Here is a 26,911-nt window from a genome sequence, read left to right on the forward strand (position 1 = left end):
GTCATTTGACAGTTTTTGAGTAGAAGCGTGAAATAATCCAATTATTTAGGAAGGTTTTGGGGCGCAGGCTTGGGTGACATAAAAGATGGAAAAGCAATACACCTCCCCACCGCGTATGTATGCGCATGTATGTCTTGAAGTTATTGCAATTGACCATTTTGAGACGTGCGAGGTGAAGGATCTGTCTTGACACCAAACGCAAAGACTAGAAACGAAGGGGCAGATAAGATAGAGACAAAGCGAGGCACGTCATTACAAAACAAGCAGTGGCCTCTTGTCTAAAAGCTTGGGTACTAGTTCAGGCAGCCTCTGACAGCTTTGCAATTTCCCGGGCGTGAAAGACTGTAGGCAGCACCTCCCAGGAGTACTGCTCAGACCCAGATCGCGACAACAACAGAGTAAGCGCGCCAATCCTGTTTCCTCCTCTATCGGGAAGACCGGGGAGCGGCTAGCATCCTCACCGAGGGGCTGCCGCAGATGCCATGCCAAGTACCAGGCAGCTGCGGACACCCAGGCCGAGCCACTGCTTCCTCTAGCTCTCAGGCCCGAGAAGCCGCACACAGACAGACCCCACCACCGCCTGGGCGCCGGGGTTACCCCGCAGCGCTACGCATCCCACTGCCGCGCGCTGTTGCTGGGGCCACGGCACCGCCCTCCTTCACTACCGGCCAATGGCGGCGCGGCCAGAGCACCGCCCAGCTACAGAGCGGACCAATGGCGGCGCAGAAAGGGCACCGCCCTGCTCCCCCAGGGGCCAATTGCAGTGTGCCCCGGCGCCGCCCGGACCGCCCCAGCCAGGCGAGGAGGCGGGCCGGCGGCCGCTGGCTCCGCCCCCCTCCCCTCTGACCCGGTGTCTAGTCGCTCTGTCTTCCTGTTCCAAACCACGTGGACGCGTCGGGGGCCGCGGTGGTCCCGGTCTCGTTCCCAGCTCCCGGCCCTCCGCGGACCGCGCTCACATGGCGACCCAGGCGCACTCCCTCAGCTACGCGGGGTGCAACTTCTTGCGCCAGCGGCTGGTCCTGTCCACCCTGAGCGGGCGCCCGGTCAAGATCCGCAGGATTCGGGCCAGGGACGACAACCCGGGCCTCCGAGGTGACTTGGGAGGGGGCGTGGAGGAGGGGGCAGGGATCCGGGGTCGCCGTCCCGAGCCGCCGCGGGGCGCGTGGGCGGGCTGGTGGTGGTCGGGCGGCGCGGGAGGCGGATCTGTTCCGGAGCTGCGCCACGCGTGGAACGATTCCCTGCGTCTCCTGGGCGCGGGTAGTAAACAGCTGCACGTTTTCCTGGCTGGCGTGTTGCTACGAATCGTAGGCGTCGCCCACTCACTTCCCTCTCTTGAGACTCTTGGTTTCGCCATAAACCTTTCAGAGGAGAAAAACAGTTTATTGGACCAACATGTAGTAGTGAGTGAGTGGACGGACAGACATTGAGGAAAGTACCACCGGTTGGTTCCCGGTTCTCATCCAAAGCAGGTCTCTGAAACCGCTGCCCCACTTGGACACCAGCTCTTGTCGCCATTGTTTCTGCCCCCCGGCCCCACTCCTCCCGCATCTTTCGGGAGTGGATTACAAAATTTTATTTTTAAATGATGTGTTTGTTTCTGTTATTCACTGATGTGCTCAGTAGAGAAGCTTTGAGATGGGTTTTTGGTTTGTTTTTGAAACGGGGTCTCATGTTGCCCAGGCTGGGCTCAAACTTGGTTTGTAGCTGAGATTGACCTTCAACTCCTGCTCGTTCTGCCTCCACCTCCCAAGTGTTGGGATTACAGGCCTGCTACCTGACTCTCCGCTGAGATAATTTTTAAGGCCTAGGCCTAATTGTCTTGACTTCAGGAAAAGGAACACCAAACAGTAAGCCGTAGGCTTCAAGATCTTTTACTTATTTATTTGCTGCACAAAGGCAGAGATGGGTTAAACTCATCATCGCCTGTCTGAATATGGTTTTTTGATAGTTTCGTTTCTGCCGCTCTTGAAATTTTGTGCATGGTGATGGAAGCAAGGTTAGAAAAGAAGAAACTAGAAGGCTTAGTAAGGTTAAGTCCCATCTTCCCTGTAGTGCTAGAGAGAACACCAGGCTTGGGGCAAACACCTGTAATCTCAGCACTCAGGAGGCTGAGGCAGGAGGATCATAAGTCCAAGGCCAGCTTGGGCTACACAGTGAGTTTTTGTCTTAAAACAAAAACTGGGGGGCAGAGACAGGTGGGTCTCTGTGAGTTAAGAGGCCAGCCTGGTCTACACAGTGAGTTCCAGGCTAGCCAAGACTACATAGTTGGATCCTATTTAAAACAAAACAGATTAACAAAATCTGAAAGAAAACAGTCAAAAAACTCAAACGTTGAGGAGAGGCCACTGAATAGTTGGTTCTCTTTCCCTCAAATCTCTTCCCTCCCCCCAGTGCCCCCCCCCCAGTTCTAAATCTGGTTCTTGGGAAAAGTTATTGCATAGTTTGCTTTGTTGTGTTTTTCAACCCCAGATTAGCCTGGAGACCTTGCTTCTGCTATGACCACTGGGTACAGGTTTTTGTTGTTTTTAATTAATTTTTTGACCAGAAGTCCTTTAGCCTGGAGACCCGGGCTTTCTTTCACAAATGTAATACTCAAAGATACAATTCAGAGTTGACTCTTGATAGGTGTCTTTCAATATAGTATTTCATATTTCCAAGAACTTGAATGGACTCGACCCTTGGCATTTTCTGAAAGGGTAGGGGACTCTGGTACCCAGGGAGGTAGTTCTTTTATGGGATGCACTGCTGTAGAACATTTGCTTTACCTCATGTCTAGGGTTCTCTTGTTGTTGTGATAAAAGGCCGTGATTGAAAGAAAGTCTGGGAGGAAAGGGTTTATTTCAGTTTAAGTTGTAGTCCATCAGGAAGGGAAGCCAGCGTAGGAACTTGAACCAGAGACTAAGGAAGAATGCTACCTTCTACTGGCTTGCCCCTCTTGGCTTGCCCAGTTTACTTTCTTTCTTTTTTTTTTTTGGTTTTTTGAGACAGGGTTTCTCTGTGTAGCTTTGCGCCTTTCCTGGAACTCACTTGGTAGCCCAGGCTGGCCTCGAACTCACAGAGATCTGCCTGCCTCTGCCTCCTGAGTGCTGGGATTAAAGGCGTGCGCCACCACCGCCTAGCCCAGTTTGCTTTCTTATATTCCACAGGACTACCTGCCCATCATCCACAGTGGGTGGGTCCTTCCACATTTACCATCATTCAAGTAAATGTCCGACAGGCTTGCCGATAGGCCAATCTGATGGGTTGAGTACACTTTCTGAATTGAGATTCCCTCTTCTCAGGTGACTGGTTTGTGTCAAGCTGACAGAAAAACCTAAGCAGCATACTAAGTCAATGTCCTAGTATAACGGACTCTGCCACTTCAGACCTTGTGCTGACTGAAGGGCTTAGGAAGCTTGTCTGGTTACTTCCAGAGGGGCCCAGATACACATCTCCACTTTCACTTGTAGACTTAACATGCGTGTAAGTATGTACACAGGTTAAATGTGCATAATATACACATACACATAAACACATGTATGTATGTAGCCTTGGACACATGATCTGGGGCCATAGTCAAATCTATGGGAGCTTCATCCTTCTCTGCTTCTTCTTGACTCAGATTATAGAATTTGGGGGAAAAAAAAAAAAACCAAAACTTGAGAATACCCAGTACAATCTCCAGCTGAAATGCAAAAAGCAGTCACATCCTGCAAAGGTGCTTGCTTAAACATCCCAAGGGAGTGCACTTGGGAGGAGGCCTGCCTCAGGACCATTCAGGAGTTCATTGACCTTCATTGTGTGCCAGGCTTTGGGTAAGCGTAGTCCAGATAGAAGTTGGTGCCCTTGCACTCAGGGAACTTGTTCTCTAGCAGGAAGAACTTGAGTGGAATAGTGTGATGAAGTGGCAGGAGTCAAGTGTAGCAGAGAATAGCCTGGCAGTTGTAAGGAAGACATTCTGGATGTCCTTCTGTTGTGAGAGTGGAGACGGTGGCTGGGAGGATCATTATAGGTGAAAGAAATAGTTTTTTTTTTTGTTGTTGTTGTTGTTTTAAGCATTTTGTATGTCTGTGTCTAAGAATGTGCTCTCTCAGGTTGTCCTCTGATCTCTGTATGCATGTGGAGGTATATACATACCTTCCCCCATTCTGCACATAAAATGTCAAAGCAAAACCTATATTTCTGAGCCTCAAGTTTTTCTGTCGGTCAAGTGGGGTCAAGTAGGCCTACTTTGTGGGATTATTATGGAGACTAACTAGTACTTAGATGTAGTGAGCAGGACCCAGTGAGCAGGAGGAACAGATGCCAGTTGGTTTATTAGATTCTACTAAGCACTGGGTAAAGGTGAGCTGTCTGGTATCTGAAGCCTTTCTCTGCTGCCATTGGAAACTTTCCAAATATTTAAAGAGAATTATGTTGTCCCTTTGAAGCTTCCCTTTAGGAGATCAGTTCTACATATTTGTACATTATTGGTAGTTTTACCATCTGGGATGCTGGCAGTATTTAGAGACATTTTTGGATATTGCTGGGGGAATTGTCAAGTAGGAAATCCCAAGAAACTACTAGTACCCTACTTTATACAGGATAGGCCTCACGAGAATTATTCTGTATACTCGTAATAATTCTATGGAAATGTCAGTACTGGTGTTTAAAAACTCCTAGACTTTAATAATTAAAGCTTTTCTTTATATCCCAAATTTTTCAGAACAGCAGCAGGTATTATTAGTACTGCCCAAGGAACTAGACATGGTAGTATTTATACCTGTAACCTACCATAGAGAAGGCTGAGTTTGAAGCCAGTCTGGGCTGCAAAGGAAGACCCTTGGTTTCAGAAGTGGGTGAGACTCAGGCATGCCCAAATCCTGGGACTTCAGGCAAAGAATTGATATGTTAAATGAAATTGCCCTTTTTCTGTGCATAGAGCTTTAAATAAGAAGAAATTGGACTCCAAAGAAAGATGGTTCTGGAATGGTTCCAGTTAACTCTACAGACACACCTGATATAGTGGTAACTCAGAAATGAAGCAGGTGGTTAGCAGAGTCAAAGGCCAGCCTGGGTTACTTGGTGAATTTGAGGTCAGCTAGGCCATCGGCTCTCAACCTCTGGGTCTAAACCTCATGGGGGTGGGAGGCAAATGACCCTTTCACAGGGATTGCCTAAGACCACCAGAAAGCACAGATATTTACATTATGACTTATTACAGTCATGAAATAGCAGCAAAAATAATTTTATGGTTGGAGTCACCACTCCATGAGGAACTGTGTTAAAGGGTCACAGCATTAGGAAGGTTGAGAACCTCTGAGCTAGGCAAAGTAGTCTGAACTTGTCTCAAAATAGTAAAACAAAAGCAACAAAAATATAATCGTATGCAATTTATAGTTTGCTCTTGCACACAACCAATCATTGTATTCTTCATGTCAGAGGAGGAAGTAATATTTCTGTTGTTGTTTCTGCCATTTTATTGAAAGTAAAATAGCCAGGATAGTTACGTGAGTTGATGGATTTAAGTGCTTTATTTCATGAGGGCTGGAGGGTTCAGCCAGTTCCAGCCTGAGGGGCTTGTTTCCCTCTTACAGACTTGGGTGTCCTTCATTGGCATTACTAGGCAGGCATTATCAGAGAGATCCAGAGATCCACCTGCCTCTGCCTCTGAGTACTGGGATTAAATGTGTGTACCACCGTGCCTGGCTTGTCTAGGGTGTCTTTACCCCTGGATTTTGCAAAGCCTTAAGGAGTTCAGTTGGTCTAATGATTTCTATGTATGTGAGGGCTGAGTGGTACACGAAAAATAATTGTTGGAATCACCCAAATGAGGTACTTGGTTTGGGTAAAAGCAGTAAGTTTAGGACCCTGATGATAAGATTGCTTTCGCCTGGTTGCTCCTGTGCTCAGCTTCAGAGCCATCCTATGCAAAATTAGAAGAGTTGCTTGGGCCTGTGGGAATGCTGTACGTGGCTTGAGTAGATGTTGGTCTGAAGTGGGAAGGTTAACCAGATTTAATCGAAAGAATCCTTTAAGCTTTGCCATGGACATGCTACAGGAGGTTCTTCGAGAAGGAAAGCAGCTTTAATTAGCCGATGCATTTAGAAGATAAATCTGGCTGCTTGTAAATTAATTCTGCTGAAAGGAAGGTGAAACTATAATTTTTCTCCATTATGATTTGGTAATTGGAATTGTTAATAGACAACTGGATTGGAGGGAGCCAGATGACAGATAATGACATCCTGTTCAGTAGGAGTTCCCTTGTGCTTCTGTTGATGTTTTAAGATGTGCTCCCAGGCCATCTTTGGCTGCCCAAAACAAGACATACCAAACATGTCAAGAATCCAAACAGCCTGTTTTCTGCTCTTAGATGCTATTAAAAAAAAAAAAAAAAAAAAATGCAGCCAGGCGGTGGTGGCACACGCCTTTAATCCCAGCACTCGGGAGGCAGAGCCAGGTGGATCTCTGTGAGTTCGAGGCCAGCCTGGTCTACAGAGAAAGTTCCAGGACACAGAGAAACCCTGTCTCAAAAACAACAACAACAAAAACAAACAAAAAAGAACAAGGGGGAGGGGGAGAAGGAGAAAATTTCTATAAGTGAAACTATAGAGTATTTGGGGTACATACTTCATTCACCAACAATCTCTTGGGCATCTAATTTTTTGATACAGCAATGTTATGTACAAAGTTCATACCTTAGAATCTTACTAGAGTTGAGTTACTAAAAATAAAACCATGATATTTAAAGTAAGTTTAGGCATTGAGCTGTATTCCTAATTACCCTTGGAAGAATACAGCTTGTGGATTGTAGAGTGAACATTATCTTAAATTTTTATTTTTTAATCAAGTTTGGTCCTTTAAAAAAAAAATCCTGAGTGTAAATGAAATGAAAGTAACCCTCTCTTGTTCTCTTTTTAAAATTACTTGTGAAGAACATCTGGAGCATTTCTAATTTTGAACTATTGTACACAGTTGATAGACTGGTGGCTTTTAAGTGTGGGTATTTTATTTGCATGTATGTCTGTGTGCCTTTGGAGGTTACAGGAGGGCATCAGATCTGGAACTGGAGTTACATACAGATGGTTGTGAATCTTTATGTGACTGCTGGGAATTAAATCCAGGTCCTCTGGAAGAGCAGCCAGTGCCCTTAACCACTGAGTCGTCTCTCCAGCTCCATGTGGGCTGGATTTTATGAGGTCCATAGTCTTCCTTTTTTCTGATTGCATGGTAGTTGTCTCTGTTACTATTTTAAGGTGGTGCCAGGTTCTCTCAGTACGGGTACCATTTTATAGTCTCATCAGCAACGTACAAATGCTTTGGTTTCTCTCCATCTTCACCAGCATTTAAAATGCTTTTTATTTTAGTCATTCTAGGCCATGCTTATTATTATGTCATTTTTTATTGTATTAATTTGCATATGTTACCATATATCTAATATTTTCTGTGAAATGTATTTTCATGCCATTGCCCATTTTAAAATATAGTAGTTTGTGCTTATTCTTGAGATTTTTGGATATAGCTCAGTGGCAGAGCATTTGTCCAGAATATTTGAGGCTCTGGTCTTCATACCCCACCCCACTCCATCAATGGTCACAGAATCGGGTAGGGGTGGGGCTGTCTTTGTTTCAGTGAGTCTCTCTTGATCTAATTTAATTTCTGCTTATATCTTTATTATTTCATTCTCTAGTTTTGGGTTTTTTTTTTTCTTTTTGTTTTTGCTTTTCTTTTTCTAGCTTCTTAAGGTGGAGTTTTGATGAAGATGTCTCTTTTTCTAATAAAAGCATGTGGTGTACAAAAGTATCCCACTCAGTAGTGCTTTGCGTTTTTGTTTTCTTTCAGTTCAGTGGGATTCAAAATTTTTCCTTTCAGACTTTCTTTGACCCATGGATTATCCACTAGCATGTCTAATTTTTTTCTATTTTTTAAAAATATATTTATTTATTAATTTTTTTTTCATTTTACATACCAACCCCAGTTCCCCCTCCCTCCCCTTCTCCCGCCTCCTCATCCCCCTCCCACTCTACCCCCATCCACTCCTCAGAGTGGGTAAGGCCTCCCGTAGTAGTCAACAAAGTCTGGCATACCAAGTTGAAGGAGAACTTAGCCCCTCCCCATTGTATCAAGGCTGAGCAAGGTATCCCACCACAGGGAATGGGCTCCAAAAAGCAAGGTATCCCAGTTCATGCACCTGGGATAAGTCCTAGTCCTACTGCCAGGGATCCCACAAACAGATCAAGCCACACAACTGTCACCCACATTCAGTGGGCCTAGTTCAGTCCCATGCAGGTTCCTGAGCTGTCAGTCCAGAGTCAGTGAGCTCCAACTAGCATGGGTCAGCTGTCTCTGTGGGTTTCCCCATCTTGATCCCTTCTCTTCCTCCTCCTCCTCCTCTTCCTCCTCCTCCTCCTCCTTCCTTTTTTGAATGCCAAATGCTGTTTATTGAAGGAGGGAGGAGGTCTTAAATACAGGCTTACAGCACAGTAGGAGAACCCTGAAGGGCAGAAGTTTGCTTCTGATTTTTTTTTTTTAAATAGCTGAGGATTGAATGCCAGGCCTTGCGCTTGCTAGGCAAGTGTTCTACCACTGAGCTAAATCCCCAACCCCGCTTCTGATGTTTTACAATCTTGCATCTAAACTGCTAATGCCCAATATGCAGGATACACGGACAAGGAATATCTCTTAAGCATTCAGGAGGGTGGACTCTCACAGGGAATTAGCATATGGAGGATATCAAGGTCAAGGTCAGCAAGCAAGGCAACAGTTACCCAAAACGGGGGGGGGGGGCAGGGAGCTACAGGTCCCCCCCTTTTACTAAAAAAAAATGAGCTTCTGACTTAGGTTGCATGCATGGGACATCAGCAGGTCACCTTACCCATCATGGAGATGCCTGTCCAGGCCACACAGGCGGTCTGTCTTAGGTTGGTGAGCACCCCCCAGGCATTACCGGTCTCTGAATATTCATTATCATACAGGCTCAATTGTGTGAGAGTTGCAGAGTTTAACTGTTGCCAAAGATCTCTAAGTGACACTGGGCTTGCAATCTGTGTGTTCGACACAGAAAAGACCAACAGAAGTCTTAATCCACCCATAGCCGGTAGGCTAAAGGCAGGTGAGCCATTCCCTTCCTTAACGAGCCTTACCTCAAATTGGAGTTCTTGTAAGATGATATCCCGAGAGCAAACGGAACTTGAGTTTGTAAATTTATAACTTTCAAAGCCAATCAAAATGTATATAACTATTGATTTAAATTTGTCATGCCCAATAGATGAAAGATTAATTGTGGTATCTACTTTTGCTGCCAGGGTCTCCACTGTGCTAACTGTAGTAACCAATAATGAAATGGCAATCCCAGAAACAGTAGTAGCAGTGGTCATCATTGTTATAACAGCAACAACAGCAGCAGCAATGTCAAATTCTCTTCTGGAACGTGTGGGCATCCATTGGCATGGACACAATTCCAGGAACATGAATCGCTGAAGCCCCTTATTCTTGATCCCAGCACGACTTAAGCTGGCAGCTCTGCAAAAGAACAACTAAGAACCATAAAGGAAAAACAGGCAGCTCACAAGGAGCAGAACTAATAGTCTCATAATGGCTACCTTCAGGCTCACAAATTTTAAGGTATCTTCAGAGGGGGCTAAATGAATTTCAGGAGGCCAAAAAATGTTGCACAGAGCCACTCCTGAGAAGTAGGCACTACTCCAGCTTGAATAGGGTTGTGAGAATGAAAATGCTTAGCTGGCATGCTACTGCTAATAAATGGAGGTCAGTGATCTTCAGTGTTATCTATCCTTAATCTCCTAGGTGTCTGGGTGACACATTCTCAAACATACTTGAAAAAGCAGTTACCATCCATTACCTTCTGGAGAATCCAACTGCATGGCTGCAGTTCCTAGGCTTTTGTTAATGCTTGCCAAAGCTGGCCATATTGGGCTTTCAATCCCCATTGGCATCGGAAGGGGAGAGTTTCACGAAGGCCCAATAGGTCTCTGCCATGTTGGGCTTCAGCTGCAGCCACAGGGAGCACTCAATGCACAGAAACCCAATGAGGAATTTCATTACCCCAAGGAAAAACATAAGCAGAACCCTGGGCCCACACCACCAGATTGGGTCCCCTTCAAGTATCAGCAGAAAGATCCTTCCATTGCTTCAGAGGGTGATTTGCAACAGGAGCCCTCCAGTGCTTATCTGTAGTCGATACTCCAGCAGAACATACCAATAAAAAATTTTAAATATATAAAACAAGGGAAAGAATAGAATGTGGAAAGGAATGATGAGCCCCTAGTTTCCCCTTTTTGCTTTAGCAAAATATGTTTTTTAATAGTTCAAAATTTTCTTTTCTTTTTTATTTAGATTAATAAATTAATTAATTTTTCTATTATCAGCTTGATACAGTATAAATTCTTACCTTAATAGTGTAATGTTTCATTGAGGGTTGCTCAGTAATTGAGTAAAACCAAATCTTATAAGCAACAGTCATCCTAGGGTCCCCCATGCCATATATATATATATCTTCTTATGGTTCTGTGGGTTGCAGTCTGATTGTTCTTTGCTTTATATCTAAAATCCACTTATGAGTGAGTACAAACCATGTTTGTCCTTCTGGGTTTGGGTTACCTCACTCAGGATGATTTTTTCTAGTTCCATCCATTTGCCTGCAAATTTTGTGCTGTCATTATTTTTCTCTGCTGAGTAGTACTCCATTGTGAATATGTACCACATCTTAATCCATTCTTCAGTTGATGGGCATCTAGGTTGTTTCCAGGTTTGGCTATTACAAATAATGCTGCTATGAACATAGTTGAGCATGTATCTTTGTGGGATGGTTGAGCATTCCTTGGGTATATGCCCAAGAGTGGTATGGCTGGGTCTTGAGGTAGTTCGATTCCCAATTTTCTGAGAAACTGCCATACTGACTTCCACAGTGGTTGTACAAGTTTGCATTCCCACCAACAGTGGAGGAGTGTTACCTTTGCTCCGCATCCTCTCCAGCTTAGACTGTCATTAGTGTTTTTGATCATTGCCATTCTCACAGGTGTAAGGTGGTATCTCAGAGTCGTTTTGATTTGCATTTCTCTGATGATTAAGGATGTTGGACATTTCTTTAAATGTCTTTCAGCCATTTGGGATTCTTGTTTTGTAAATTCTCTGTTTAGCTCTTTAGCCCATTTATTAATTGGATTGTTCGGTATTTTGATGTCTAATTTCTTGAGTTCTTTATATGCTGTGGAGATCAATCCTGTCAGACGTGGGGTTGTTGAAGATCTTTTCCCACTCTGTAGGCTGTCTTTGTCTTATTGACTGTATCTTTTGCCCTACAAAAGCTTCTCAGTTTCAAGAGGTCCCATTTATTAATTGTTGTGCTCAGTGTTTGTGCTGTTGGTGTTATATTTAGGAAGTGATCTCCGGTGCCAATGTGTTCAAGAGTACTTCCTACTTTCTCTTCTATTAAGTTTAGTGTAACAGGATTTATGTTGAGGTTTTGATCCACTTGGACTTGAGTTTTGTGCATGGTGACAGATATGGATCTATTTATAATCTTTTACATACTGACATCCAGTTATGCCAGCACCATTTGTTGAAGATACTTTCTTTTTTCCATTGTATAAATTTTGGCTTCTTTGTCAAAAATCAGGTGTTCATATGTGTGTGGATTAATGTCAGAGTCTTCAATTCCATTCCATTGGTCCATATGTCGGTTTTTATACCAGTACTGTTTTTATTACTATAGCTCTATAGTAGAGCTTGAGGTCTGGGATGGTGATGCCTCCAGAGGTTGCTTTATCATACAGGATTCTTTTAGCTATCCAGGGTCTTTTGTTTTTCCATATGAAGTTGAGTATTTTTCTTTCCAAGTTTGTGAAGAATTGTGTTGGGATTTTGATGGGGATTGCATTGAATCTGTAGATTAGCATGTCTAATTTCCTAGTGTTTGGATTATCTCTTTCTTTGTGATACTGATTTTAACTTCATATGGTATGAGGATATTGCTATGATTTCAACTCTTTTAAATTTGTTGGATTTTTAAGTGTATTTTCGTCTAAATTTTGTGGTCACTTAGAACGAATGTATATTCTGTTGTTGTTAGGTAGACTCTCTGTTGATAAGAACCTAGACAATGTAGGTCAGTGGTAGTTGGGGCACACCTGGACTAGGAATGCTTAGATATGCATATCCTTGGCCCTTTTTATAAACTTTGATTTCTCTTTACCCCTTTTCCCAATGTGGTCACGTTAATAAATCTCCTTTTTCTGCCTTTTTTCCTCCGAGACAGGGTTTCTCTATGTAGTTTTGGTGCCTGTCCTGGATCTTGCTCTGTAGACCAGGCTGGCCTTGAACTCACAGAGATCCGCCTGGCTCTGCCTCCTGAGTGCTGGGATTAAAGGTGTGTGCCACTGCTGCTCGGCTCTTTTTCTGCCTTTTTTTTTTGTTGTTGTTCATTTTGTGTTGTTTTGTTTTTGTTTTTTTGGAGGCAGAGTTTCTCTGTGTAGCCCTGGCTATGCTGGAACTTACTCTGTAGACCAGGCTGGTCTGGAGCTCCGAGATCTGCCTGCCTCTGCCTCCAAATGCTGGAATTGAAGGCATGCACCACAATCACCAGGCTTATTTGGCTCTTTCAAGTGGCTTATTGAGGATGGGTGGCTGGACTTGACTTCAGTCACAAGTTGTGTTTGGTAACAAACTTATCATAGTACTTGCCTTCCGGTGACTCTTACAGCACAGACCTGTGCTACTCCACAGCACTTCATTACTACCTTACTTTATCATACCATAGAAGCCTCGCACTGTCAGCAAGATGAAGGTGGTACAGTAAGATGTTTTGAGAGAAAGAGCACATTCATGTAACTCAGCATTTTCCTGAAATAATTGTTTTATGAGTAGTTATTGTTGGTCTCTTACTTAATTTCCAAGTTAAGTGTAAATACATTATATACAGAGGAAAAACTATTGTATTCAGAACTCAGCATTGCCTGAGTGTTTTCACACCAATTCCCCCATGACTAAGGAAGATTTCTCAATTCTTGAGCCAAGGCTTCTATTTTAGAAATAAACTCTGTTAAAATTAGTAAACTCACCATACCTTTCAAAACAGAATGCAGACCTGAATATTATCACGTCTTTTTCACTAATAGGCTACTTGATTTCCCCCTTATTTATGTGTTTAGTGCTGTAGTTAGTAGTGGGACATAGGCATTCTTATGTTTCATTACAGTGTTTCCCTTTTATTAGAAAAGAGAGACATTCCATCCAAACTGGCTAAATTGAGTCCTTCTTAGTCAGAGTGGATAATTTAAAAATACATGGTAATATGTGTGCATCTCCTTACTTAGGTATTATTTGGAGTTTTGACCTGCTTTCATTAAATGAGATTAGCTTGTTCCTTAGCTTATTTTTTAAAATTAATGCTTGTTGTTGTCTTGCAGGAGCCCCCTTTATATGTTCTTTTTTACACTTTGAATGATGCAATTTGCCAATAATTTTATTTTTCTTTGAATGTTGAAAGTTTCCAAGGCCTTTACCACTGTTCTTCAGTGTTGATACATTTTCTCACTCTCTTTGTTTTGCGTCTTTCTTTGTGTGTGTCTTCTGTTTTGTTTTGGTAGTAATAGAGTAGTTTATTATATGTAGTAATAGAGACTACTTATAATAGTAGTAGTGTATTAAATATAGGAATAGAGACTGGTTTATTATAAAAGCTCTTAACTCTGGGGAGCTTGGAGCTAGCTTGGTTGGTGAAGGGCTTACAAACGTGAGACATGAGTTTGACTCCCAGCATCAGGGTGCTGATTCTATTGTGTTCACAGTTTCATAAAAGAACACCAAAATACACAGAAAATGTGCATGTATGAGACAAAAATGGTGGTTTCATCTTTATGTCATAAAAGTGATACTTCTCTGGGGAAACTTCTTATTGTTCAAAAATTTAAATAGTTGGTGTAGATTGTACACCTTAATTCCTAGACCACAGAACATCCCCCATTTTCCAGGAAGCAGTCTTCCAGAATTTTCCGTAGTGCTATGTTTTCTTTACCGTTTCTAAGCTCTCAGTTCATCTTGTTTCTTGCCTCTTCTAATTCCTAAAATTTTGGAGTGGTGACCTTCGCTTTAGTAATCCTCCTATGCTTTCGTGATCTGTGTTTCTGTTGAAGATACTTTATTCAGTTTTGTGACTTTTCCTTTGTCTGTTCACAATCTAGGAAAATGTCATATTTCTTTACTTTAAGAAATTATAAAATGTTATAGAATCTCATGTATAAAGGAAATATTTTTTTTCTAAGTGATTGAATATCTCTTAACTGAGAATCGGTGTGTGTTTGTAATTTCTGCCATTGGGACTTAATGAGGAAAATATGACAATAACTTTACTTATTGTCTTGTTTTCCTGTTATTTTCTAAAAGAACTTGAAGCCACATTAAATATGTTCCTTTTAACCCTTCTTTTGATATAGTATGAACATTTCTTTGTGCAACTGCACAATTCCTTTAAACCTGGTATTTTTCTCTTCATTTTTTGAGACATGGTTTTACTATGTAGCCCATGCTGATCTGGAACTCATTTCTTCCTGCCTCAGCCTCTTGAGTTCTGAGATTACAATCACATCCTGCAGGACAGGCTTTTAAACATTCTTAACAACTGCATAGTATTACAAAATTTGGTGAAATCATTCTTTAACTTTTAAATTGTGTGAAAAAGTATTTGGATTTTATGTAAAATTTTATGCATTTAAAAATCCATGAACATGGTTCAAAGTTTAAAGAGAAGGAAGGAATTTAGAGTCTGTCTCCTAGTCTGCACTCTGAAACCGCCAGAGTTACTAATTTGTGTCTTTTTTCTGGGGTTTTTTGTTTTCCATAACTGTTCTCGTGCACTCTCTCTCTCTCTCTCTCTCTCTCTCTCTCTCTCTCTCTCTCTCTCTCTCTCTCTCTCTCTCTCACACACACACACACACACACACACACACACACACACACACAGAGTTACCTGTATAGTTTTACAATTTTTCTTAATGTACCTTTGTAGCTGGAGTTTTCCTGCCTGGCCCATAGTCAGGACAAATCTCTCTCACCCCCCAGTCCCACAGTTGCTCAGACCCAACCAAGTAAGCACACAGAGACTTATATTGTTTACAAACTGTGTGGTCGTGGCAGGCTTCTTGTTATCTACTTCTTTTATCTTAAATTAACCCATTTTTATTAATCTATACTTTGCCATGTGGCTCGTGGCTTACCAGTACCTTAACATCTTTCTTGTCATGGTGGCGGCTGGCGGTGTCTCTCTGCCCCAGCCTTTACTTCCCAGAATTTTCCTCCTTGTCCCACCTACCCTATCCTTCCTGCCTGGCTACTGGCCAATCAGCATTTCATTTATTTTAACCAATCAGAGCAACACATTTGACATACAGAACATCCCATAGCACTTCCTCTTTTCTTTTTTCCAAGAAGCAAGGTTTTAACTTACATAGTAAAATTTCAGATAACCAAACAATTATCAAGCAAGAATTAGTTACAATATTAAAGAAGATATCCTATCTATCTTATATTTGTAAGTCTAAGGTTTTATATCTAACTTATCTTTTATCATAACTGAGGAAATTATAACTATCTAGTCTTCAACCACATCAAAGACCTCAGAAGGATATAATATTACCTGAGAACTGGGTCTACGTAGCAAATTCCATAGCAGCTAGGGTGTATATATTGAGACATTGTCTCAAGGAAAACAAATAGGACTAGGGAATTAGCTCCTTTTTTAAAAAATCCTTTATTTATTTTACTTTTTGAGACAAGGGTTGTCTGTGTATCCCAGGTTGGCCTTAAAGCCCTGGTCCTCCTGCCTCATACGGGAATGCATCTGACCTTTTTAAAGTGTAAATCTGGGTCTTCAAGATGACTCAGTGGGCAAAGGTGTTTGCAGTGTAAGCCTGGCGACCCAAGTCCTATCCCTGGAACACTCATAAAGGCAGACAGAGATCTCTGACTCAATGGAGTCGTCCTCTGATCTTCATGTCCACACCATGGCACACATACATCACACACACACACACACACACACACACACACACACACACACACGATAAATTTAAAAGAACCCAAGAGATACTTTGAGACATAAAACAGTGCTTAAGAGATTGTACCCTGGGCCTGTGTGACCCCCCACCCAGGTCAAGAAATGGGGCCTTGTCAGCATCTGTATACTTCTCCCCATTTACAGCTGTCTTCTGTGTCTCTGATGGCGCCCATGTCTTGGCCTGAGTTACATACCCTCTGTATTCTCACACAGTGTAGTAGCATTGTGTTTGGTTTTGAAACGTCACCCCTAAGTTTTTTGGCCTTCTGAATTTCAGGTACTAAGGAGTAATCCAGAAGGAAAGATTCCAGGTAGGGAGGTGAGTGGGTAATACTCCTGTGCATCTCTGCTTAGGAGGCTGGGGAATTGGCTCTGATGTTAAGTGAATTTGAGATGATCTTTTGTACCAGATGATGGAGCTGTACCTTCACTGCTGGGAGGACTCTGGCTTTCTGAAGTGCGTTTGCAGTGACCTGGGATGATCTGCCTGGAGGCCTTTTGAGGTGCCATTCTCTTCCTACTCATGTTCCTGCCAAGTGATCACTTCTGACTGAGGTCATGACTAAGAGCACTGTGGATTGCAAAACAACATGATTTTAAAGTTCCTCCCTCTTCTCCCTCCCAATCTAATTTTTCCTTCTCTTCCTTCTTTTTCTTTATCTATAAGATCTATGGCGCTTTAATTTTAGGCTTCATTTGTAAATGCCTCTTCTCTTCTTTAAGTAATTAGAAAGCTTGAGCAAATCAAAAACTTGCTTCTTTTCAGAGTAGTTTGCATTTACTATAACCCTAACTAGAAAGTGGCATTGTAATTGTACCTGTTTTTAGAAATGGAATGTTCTATAGAAGTAACTAATTCTGTCCTTCAGTTACTTTCAGATTTTGTGATGCTGCCTATAGAAGAACTTGTTACATATACATGAAAAACTGAAGTGAAAGAGTCTTGAATACCCTTGCTATACCTTCTCCTTGACATTTGTTCTAAGACATCCCATCCCCCGCCAAGTCCCCCATCCCAGTTGATGGCTGACCTACACATAGTATTGAACTCTAGTTTTGCATAGTTTCCTTTTTCTTTTAGGCAGGGTCTCACTGTGTAGCTCAGGGTAGCCTGGTGTCTGTTGTGTTTTCCATGTTGAACTTGAACTCTTGATCTTCCTGCCCCAATCTCTATAGTCCTAGGATTGCCAGCACGCCCCACCATTCCTTGCTACACATTTTCCCCTATATATACATGGTATGTATATGCTTCTCCTAAGCATGGCCACATAGCTAGATCACTACCCTTGTGCCTTAGGGTCATCGCTGGGTAAGATACAAAAGCCTGGAACAGAGTGCTGTGGTATACCACAGCTGGGATGGCTGTATATTCAATGGGGAGGTAGAACATATGACTTCAATATGCTGGATAAAGGTAGGATTCATATCCTGGAAGAACAGAAGGGAATTGTTTATTTCTAGAACTTTCTATTTAATATTTTCAGACTGGCATTGACTGGTAATAATTCTTCAAAAAATTTTATCTGTCTGTCTGTCTATCTATCTATCATCTATCTATCTACCTAGTATGTGTGCTTGTGGAGGTCAGAAGACAGCTTGTCAGTCCTCTCCCTCCATCACTGGGGCCCAGGGATCAAACTCAGGTCGTCAGCCTTGGTGGCAGTACCTTTCTTTATCTTCTGAGATTTCACAGGCCTGACTGTAGTAATTAAGACTGGAAAATTAAGCTGGCATGGTGGCACACTCCTTTAATGTCAGCACTTAGGAGTTCGAGTTCGAGGCCAGACTGGTCTACAGAGTGTGTTTGAGGAGCTAGAGCTATAGAAAGAAACCTTGTCTTGAGAAACAAAACAAAACAAAGAAGTAAACAACTGGAAAATTCAATTCCTGATTGGTCGGGGTCTGCTGTGGTCTATGATGTTCTTATTAAAGTGCAGTGTGGATGAGGGCCATTCCATTGCTTGCAGAATCCTTCATTCTGTAGTAGAGAAGTTCGGGTTTCCGAGCAAAGGGCTCGGTTTTGAGAGTGGAGAGGCAAACTCGTCATGATGTTGTTAAGGACATGGACTTTGGAGGACAGGCAGACTCAAATCCTGGCTCTGCAGTTGCTGTCATTGGAACAGGTTAGGTGTGTCAGCAGTCTTGGGTTTCAGCCTTTTTTCTTTGACGTGGTAATGACTCCATTGCCTTGTGATTCTGAAGATTTAAATGACAATGTATTGCTGAAAGTAAACCTCCAGTAATAACAGTAAGTTGTAGTCACTGTTTTTGTCTGTTTTAAGATTTAATGGTGTCTTTCTGACTTTTGGGCCAATGCTCTTTGTATAGATTACACGTTCTGCTCCCAGAGGAGCTGTGGGGCCACATTGAGTAACAGAGCTGGTAGGTGGGAGACGCTGAGATGATTTGCTCTCCCTTTGGGATCAGTATGTGACTTCTAGGGGTGCTAGTGTATTATAGGGGTGGGATCTGTCTGGGCAGGAGAGCTGGTCTTACTAGTTATTGTTCAAGAGTAGAAGCTTAAAGTTGGAGGAGAGACAGGGAAACAGGCTAGAGGATGCACTCCCCTTTCACGCTCAAGCCCCTCCCCTTTCACGCTCAAGCCCCTCCCCTTTCACGCTCAAGCCCCTCCCCTTTCACGCTCAAGCCCCTCCTGTCTTCACTCTCTTCCCTTCATCTCTTTCTCCTTTAAAGAGTTGCTAGTGGGTTTTGTTTGCGCTCACTGAGGAGTTGGCTTGCCTGGAACTCACTATGTATCTAGGCTGGCTCCAGCCTCACAACAGCCCTGCCTCAGCCTTCCAAGTGCTGGGGTTCCAGGTATGAACTCACCATGCTTGGCTTTTGACAAGTTAGTAGGTTTTAGATAATAACTATTAAAGCAAATTTGAGAGGCTAGATCAGTGTAGTTGGAGATCTTCTCTCCAGGGGCCACCAAGCCCTCGCGGTCCCACAACCCACATATAAAATAATCACTCAGATGCTTATATTACTTAGAAACTGTATGGCCGTGGCAGGCTTCTTGTTATCTACTTTTATCTTAAATTAACCCATTTCTGTTAATATATAACTTGCCACGTGGCTCTTGGCTTACCTGTACCTTACATCTCACGTGTCATGATTGCAACTGGCAGCTCTCTCCTGTTCCCAGAATTCTCTTCTGTTTGTCCCGCCTATATTCCTGCCTGGCTACTGGCCAATCAGCATTTTATTTACACAGAGTGATATCCACAGCAGATCAGCAGTTCAGGAGACTTGCTGCTCTTGCAGAGAACTGGGGTTTGGTTCTCAGCACCCACATGGTGACTCACAACTGTATTTAACTCTAGTTCCAGAGGATCTGACATCCTCTTCTGTCTCCAAGGGCACTCAGCATGTACTTGATGCATGTACATATGTGCAGATAAAGCCACACATACACATAAAATAAAAAGAAATATTTAGAAAGAAATTAAAGAAAATTTGAGCATAAAATATAAATATTTTATGTAAAATTAAATTCTACCTACTCCTATCAATAGAAATCCATTCATTAACATTCTTTTTATGCATTTAAAAATAGATGGTAATAATATTTTATATTCAAGTACAATTTTAAAGAATTGGTTTTGCAGTGTGTGTTTGCCTGTGTGTGGGTGTACATTTGTGTGCATGTGAAGGCCGAAGGTTGACCTCAGGAGTTCCTGGCTCACTCTTCACCTTGTGTGTAGTGAGAGGGAGAGCTCCTGGTTGACTCTAGAGCTCTCTGCTTTCACTCTTTTAGCTGGCTTCCTCTGGTGACCGTTTCTACCTTGCACACTCTGGGATTGCAGGTAGGCCATCACCATTTACACAACACAGACCTGAACTCGGGTTTGCTGTGGCAAGTGCTCTACCTACTGAGCTACCTCCCCAGACCCTCATACTCCTTTAATAAAAAACAAAACATCTCCCCCTCCCCCAACTGAACTAGTCAGATAGTTATAGATCAGAAAGGGAGAGAGGGGAAAAGGAATTCCTCATTTGTTAAACTGAAGGTGGCATCTACTTAAATTCCTCCTAGACATTCTGGAGAAAGGACAACTTCTGTTTTAAAAGTCTTCTGTACTTTCTGCTGTTTCTTCTTTGTTTGGCATCCTAATTACTTTTCTGCCACTGTGATAAAACACCAAGACCAAAGCAACTTGTATTTGGGCTTAACAGTTCCAGAGCGGTGAGAGTCTGTCATCATGAGGAGGCATGGCAGCATGCAGCAGACCTGGCGGCTGGGCAGAAAGCTGAGAGCTCATACTTGGAATTAAGCTGGAAGCAGAGAGCATGAACTGGAAATGGCGCAAGGCTTTAAACCCTTACAACCCTTCTCCAGTGACATATTTCCTCCAGCAAGGCCACGCCTCTTAAACCTCACCAAACGGCCACAAGTGTTCAAATGCCTGAGAGTATGGAGTATGACGGACATTTCTCATTCAAACTACGACATTTGGTGTGCCCCCTTTGAGGTTTTTTTTATAGGTTGGGTAGTTTTGCTTGTTTGTTTTGAGACAGAGTCTCACTATGAGCCTTGGAGCTTATTGTGTCCATCAGGCTGGCTCATGTCTTAGCCTCTCGAGTACAGGGGTTAAAGTTGTATGCTGTCACACTAGGCTTTTTAATAGGCTCTATATGGGTAAAATTAGCATTCTATTAGATGATAGAGTGCTGGGTGCGCGCACACACACACACACACACACACACACACACACACACAGTTGGATGTGAGAACTGAATTGTTCTCATCAGTTCTTTTTCACTGCCTCAGGTCCCTCAGGCCGTACTGGTCTGTCAGCCAGTTCCAGAGGGAATGTGTTGTCTAGAATGGTGTCTGATGGAAGATTTTATCTTTTTTTCCCTCACAGATTTTGAAGCAAGCTTTATAAGGCTGTTGGACAAAATAACTAATGGTTCTCGAATTGAAATCAACCAAACAGGTACGCTTCTCCCTGTCCTAAAAGCACCTACCTGTGCTGTGTAGACATTACTCTGCCTCTCATTTGGGGGTATAAATACTAACCATTTTGTGTTGTCCAAGCCATCATCTTGAATGTGTGGAGAGGACCTTTTGAAGCTAACCCAAGAAAGTGCTAAGTTGAGATTGTAAGAAAAGTTCATTATGCTGGATCATTAATATGTTAGTTTCAACTGTAAAGACCCAGTGTGTTTATGGTATGATTATGTATATATGTACACACACAATCATACCATAAATACAAACATAAATATATGAAATCTCCCAATTTTTAAGAGCATTTCAGAACTAAGGCTATAAGTTAGTGGTACAGTGCGTGCCTAGTTTGCTTAAGGTCCTAGGTTTAATCCTCAACACTGGAAGAAAAGAAATAAGGGACATACATTTGACTTAGAGAAATTGACAAGTGGCCATTTCAGACAAAAGTGAGCATTCAGTTTTTCATATACTTAGCATATAGATAAACTTTCTGAATTTAACATGTGCAATCCCAGATATACTGTGTTATTGTAGGTACTGAAATCTATTTTTATTCAAGTTTTTATAAATATATTTCAAGAAATTTGGCAGTCCCGTCAGCCCTTGAGCTCCCGACTCTTCTAGACTTTCCTTCAGGTAGTCTGGTCACAGCTCCGTGGCTGTTCTTTTCCTCTTCGCTTGCCGCCATTGCTTCCTGCTGGCCTGTGCGGGCTTGCGGTGTGTCTCTGCGTCACAGTTTAGTATTTTATTGTATGGATGGGTAGTCACTACTTAACTACCCCTGTTGATAATCTTTGGAATTCCTTCATAGTTTTTCTTTTTGTTACTGGAACCATTATCTGCATTGACTAGGAAGTAGGGCAGACATTGGCTAACACCATGAACTGTCCATCTCCATTCCACAAAGGATTCTTTAGCCTTTCCCGCATGTTGACTCTCTTAGGAAAGAAGGCACATTTGGATTCACAGGTGGCACTGTACCACACAGATGTGCTGGTCTCTGTCTGCTTTCTACCACACCTAATGGAGAACAGACCCAGGAATGAGATGTTCATCTGTCTCTTTCTAGCTGTGCTTCCCTTGATAAATGCAGTGACAAATTTTTTTTGGATTGCATGAATCTGAACTAGGATGATGATGAGGGTCCGCTGACAAAATAAGTCCGAGATATTTCACTAACTAATACCAATTAAAATAGCTAACACTGATGGAATTCGATATCATAAGAACAACCTGGGTTATGTGGTTATCTTGTTTGGGTGGGGTACATGAGAGTCCTCATTTGAGGGGAGTGCACAGACTGGGGGCCACTGGTGTGCTTTGGTCCACAGACCTACAGCCAGCAGTCTGAGTAGGCTGGAAGTTTGGTGTCTGTTAGGAGCCTTATGTGTTCCACTGTGACTCTGGAAGCTTACATAGCTTAGGAGGAGTTTATATATTACTGCTAGTAGATTGTAGCCCCAGTTTATTATTGTTCAGAGGCTTGGTGGTAGTGAGTCAGCTTTTGACATGAGGTGTGGACTCATGCCATTTTGAGCCTCGTGGATGCCTTCCTCCGACTCCCCTGGGAATTCACAACATTGGTTGTCTTCATACTTAGTTTTGTTCCTGCTGCATCGTTTGTTTGTTGTTTTTTGTCTTGGTTTAAGGAACAAGCTTATATTACCAGCCTGGCCTCCTGTACGGTGGGTCTGTGGAGCATGACTGTAGTGTTCTCCGTAGCATTGGCTACTACCTGGAGGCTCTGCTTTGCCTGGCTCCGTTTATGAAGCACCCGTTAAAAATCATCCTGCGAGGAGTGACCAATGACCAGGTTGACCCTTCGGTGAGTACTGAGGTCAGACCAGGGTGTGAGTTTTCTTCTGTCTCTTGTCACAGGCCAGTTTCGAAGAAAAAAAGTTTCTTATAAGCACAGTTTGTTTTCACGTGCATTTTGTTTGCCACTTAGCTTGAGAGGTAGAGTTAGTTAATTCACTCCAAGACACAGAAGAATTCAGACCCGTGGTCATCAAGTTGGAGATGATGGTTAACATTCATCAAAGTGCCTTCTCTGCTGTGTCTACAGACCTTCAAAACAGATGTTTGCTGTCTCATCATGTCATGCTGTCTCAGCTTGACATGAGCTATGGCTCTGCTGGCTGCCGTGTGGGTGGAGTCTCTGTAAGGTCTTGTGAGCACTGAGGCTAGAGGGCAGCAGATCAAAGTTTTAGGCAGGAAATGCTATCTCTGGGCATTGCCTTAGTCCTATTCAGGCCTCGATCTTGACTCAAGGACGTTTCACTTAAGAAGCTTCAGACAAAATGGGCGTGAGGGTGGAGAAGGAATGTATGAGTGAGCTGTGGGAAATAGCGGACTTCTCACTAAGCATGTTAATTTCTTATAGATAGGAGGAAAATGGTTTAATACCCCTCAACAATCTTTATTTCGCTCACCACAGTTGTCAGCACCTGTGTTAACATCTTATGGAGAGGGAAGGAGTCTACCCTTTAGGACACTTTACCATCTAGAAGAGGCTTCATACAGCTGATGGCCCTGCAGTGGTCACTGCTGAGGCATCTTATCTCTCCTGTAGATGCAGGCCAGGGCAGCTTCCGAGGGCAGCTACAGGGCGTTGCAAATTTCCTGACTGGGAAGGAACAGTCATGGCAACTACTCATACTTACGAAGGTTTCCGCTATGGTCCCATTATATAATGTGTTGCTGGGCATTTGAGGACTTACTTACTCCTCAGTTCTTGGAAACTTAACTACATGGACTTTTTGGTTTTTCGAGACAGGGTTTCTCTGTGTAGCTTTGCGCCTTTCCTGGAACTCACTCTGTAGACCAGGCTGGCCTCGAACTCACAGAGAAACGCCTGGCTCTGCCTCCCAAGTGCTGGGATTAAAGGCGTGTGCCACCACCGCCCTCTACATGGACTCTTACCCGGATGCTAAGTACAGTGCAAGATTTGTAGTTTTCAGCTGTGGGTGAAAGAATGCTGCTCTGTAACCTGTTTAGAATTTTAAATTAGAGCTGCTTGCCGCATCTCCCCCACATTGTCTAGAGATTCTAGGAAATGGTTTCTTTGGTTCAAATAGCAGAGGAGGCCCCTACACTTTGGCTGTAGGTAGGTAATGTGTCTGAAGTAAACGCAGGCTTGGGATTTCAGCACTGTGCCTCTGTCTGTTTCATACTTATTCTGTAATTGCTAATGTTCATGAGCACTGATTAAACACATTTTTAAAAACACTTTGTTTTAGTAACAACGATCAGTTGATGAATTCCCCAGAAATAGGGCTTTAACCTTTGTGTAGCGTGCTTAAGGCAAATCTGTTCTCATTGCTAGGGGATGCTTTTCTTGCCAGCTCTGACTAAATTGACCCTGTTTAACCTGACTAGCTGATTAAAACAAAGGCCTAACTTGGGTAAAGAGTAACTTCCTCAGCCTATAGGATCTTCAGGCGTCTTTTTTTCACTGTCCCTCTGTCATGCTGCTCTCTGCATAAAGAATGGACTTCATGAGTAATTAATTCTTCCCTCAAAGAACTCTCATTCTCTTGGGGTGTGTAGCTGGAAACTGGAAGGCAGAAGCTGGCCCTGATAGAGATGCACAGCTGGAGAGAGTCTGTCTTATTCTGATGAACATTGCTGTAACAAAGTACCTGAGACTGGGTAGTCGATCAGTTAAAACTTTCTTCTCTTCTGGAAGCTGGGGAGTTCAAGAGATGGTGCATATTGTAATGTGGTTGAGGGACATATGAGATATTGAGCCAAACTGAACCTTGTATCAGAAGCTTATGTGAAAGATAACTAAGCCACTTTCCTGATGCTGGCCATCGTCTATTAATGAAGGCTGCATCCGATTCGCTACATCACCTCTAAAAGGTCCTGTTTTTTCCCAGTGTTGCAATGACAAATTTCCACCTAAGTTTTGGAGAAGAGTATTAAGATAGAGTTACTACAGGAAGGGAAACCAGTCACTGTGGGTTCAGGGAAATCCTGGCGTAGACTACCCCTTAGGGTTGTGTAAGGACACTGTATAGTTTCCCACGAGGACAAAATCCCCAACAACACATTTCTCAAGAACATCTCCCATTGTTAAGGGATGCATGACTCTGATGTTTTTGGATGTGTTTAGCTTTAATATTTAATAAAATTAGCTAATCTTTAATAGTTTGCTGGATCCTGCCCCTGCCACACCCAGTCCATTCTGAATGTGTTCCTAGGCCTTCTATATCAATTCTGCTTCTGACCACGTCATCTGCTCTTGGAACCTCAGTGGAGGATCATTGTATTGAATCAGCCTGTTAGGCTGTGGCATCATGGAGATAGCAAGGCTTGGCACCTGTCTTTGGGAAGGAAATTGAGATTGATGTGATATTTTTGACCAGAGCCATGTAGCTCATCAGAGGCCGAGTGTGGGACCAGGACTAAGGCTTCTGGTGTTTTCTGCTTATGTAGCTACCACCCTCGTTTCCTCTCCAGGGCCTTCCGGGATACAGAAGAGATAACAGTAGTTGTCAAAGTCCTGCCACAAACCGTTAGTCTTTTGTAATTACTGTTGGGGTTTCAGTGCTTTGTGTTTTGAGGGCATCATTTCCCCGAAGCCCCTACCCCGTGGAATGAGCACCTGTATCGGGATTCTTAGGTGTACATTGAGGAGTTTATTTGGTTTATTCTGACCTGGAGAGACAGCAGCTCTAAGTGTTAGAAAGAATATACGTGTTATATATATTTCTTAATAAGCTAATGAAATAACGCCACAGATACCTATGAAAATGAACAGAGGTCCCAGTTTGTTTTCTGTGTGAGTCCAGCAGTCTCTTGAATTTTGTTTTCTTCTTGAACTCTATCTACGTGTTCAAAATTTAATTAAAAATTCTTCTTTGAAATAACTTATAGGTTGATGTTCTTAAGGCAACAGCACTCCCTCTGTTGAAACAGTTTGGGATTGATGGAGAATCATTTGAGCTAAAGGTAAGAATGTGTGAGCTTCTGGCTTTATATACCAAAGACATTTTTTTATTTAACTTATTGGAAGAAGTGTGTGCCACATTCTACATCATCATATATCACAATGATTTACGGGGCTTATTAACTGATGCATCAAACTGTGAACTGAAAGAGGCCCTCTCATATGACACTTACTCTGTGGTAGGTACTGTTATGAACACTTACAGTACTGAGTCCTTCACACCACTCCACAACTGTTGCTTAGCCGAGGAATAGAACTACATGGACTCTGGCCCTTTGCCTCTCTTGTCTGAATCATCCTGGTATAATTTGCGTCCTGGAGCTCCCGAGAATCCGTGGTGTCTTCAAAGGCTAGTGGGAATGATTTAACCTTCCTGGATTGAGGTGTCGGGGAAGCCATGTTTTCTGTGTCTGCTTTATCACCTACGTCCCCTCATCATTTTGTGTAGATCTTGCGACGGGGAATGCCTCCGGGAGGAGGAGGTGAAGTGCTTTTCTCATGTCCTGTAAGGAAGGTCCTGAAGCCTGTCCAGCTCACAGACCCAGGAAAAATCAAGCGGATCAGAGGAATGGCGTATCCTTTGCATTAGATACTGATTCTTTCTTGCCTCAAGAAGAGAAGAGCTCCACTTCTTTCCACTATTTGCGTTTTAGACAACAGTCTCATCAAAGTGCTAGTGGTGAGATTGTAGTCATTGAGATCTGTTTTATTATGTGCCTCATGGTGACAAGGTTGATCATTCCTTTTTTCTTCCGTTACTGCTACACTAGCTAAGGGTGGGAACAATTCCGTGAAGTAAAGTTCTGCTATCACACATAAAATGATGTAGGGGTGGGAGCAGTGGCTGGGGGAATCTGTGATGAGGGAGTGGCCAATTATCTGGAAGATTTGGGGGGAGGCTGGAATCATAACCGTATGTTCTGTTGTGAAGTGCTTCGCCTGTGTCCTTTGGAGGAGGAAGATCACT

General features: G+C 42.9%; 1 protein-coding gene across 2 annotated transcripts in view; it reads left to right on the plus strand.

Moving 5' to 3' along the window:
* The first annotated feature begins 836 nt into the window (after positions 1 to 836).
* Rcl1 (RNA terminal phosphate cyclase like 1) overlaps positions 837 to 26,911 on the plus strand; it is a 49,435-nt gene continuing 23,360 nt past the window's right edge. For both annotated transcript variants that reach the window (XM_036176928.1, XM_036176929.1), the window contains exons 1-5: positions 837 to 1,092; positions 20,902 to 20,973; positions 22,640 to 22,815; positions 25,872 to 25,946; positions 26,393 to 26,517. In XM_036176928.1, the coding sequence (XP_036032821.1) occupies positions 957 to 1,092; positions 20,902 to 20,973; positions 22,640 to 22,815; positions 25,872 to 25,946; positions 26,393 to 26,517 (584 nt within the window). In that variant the 5' untranslated portion in view covers positions 837 to 956. The remainder of the gene's footprint in view (positions 1,093 to 20,901; positions 20,974 to 22,639; positions 22,816 to 25,871; positions 25,947 to 26,392; positions 26,518 to 26,911) is intronic.

The sequence above is a fragment of the Onychomys torridus genome, chromosome 1, assembly GCF_903995425.1.
Source record: "Onychomys torridus chromosome 1, mOncTor1.1, whole genome shotgun sequence".
NCBI lineage: Eukaryota > Metazoa > Chordata > Mammalia > Rodentia > Cricetidae > Onychomys > Onychomys torridus.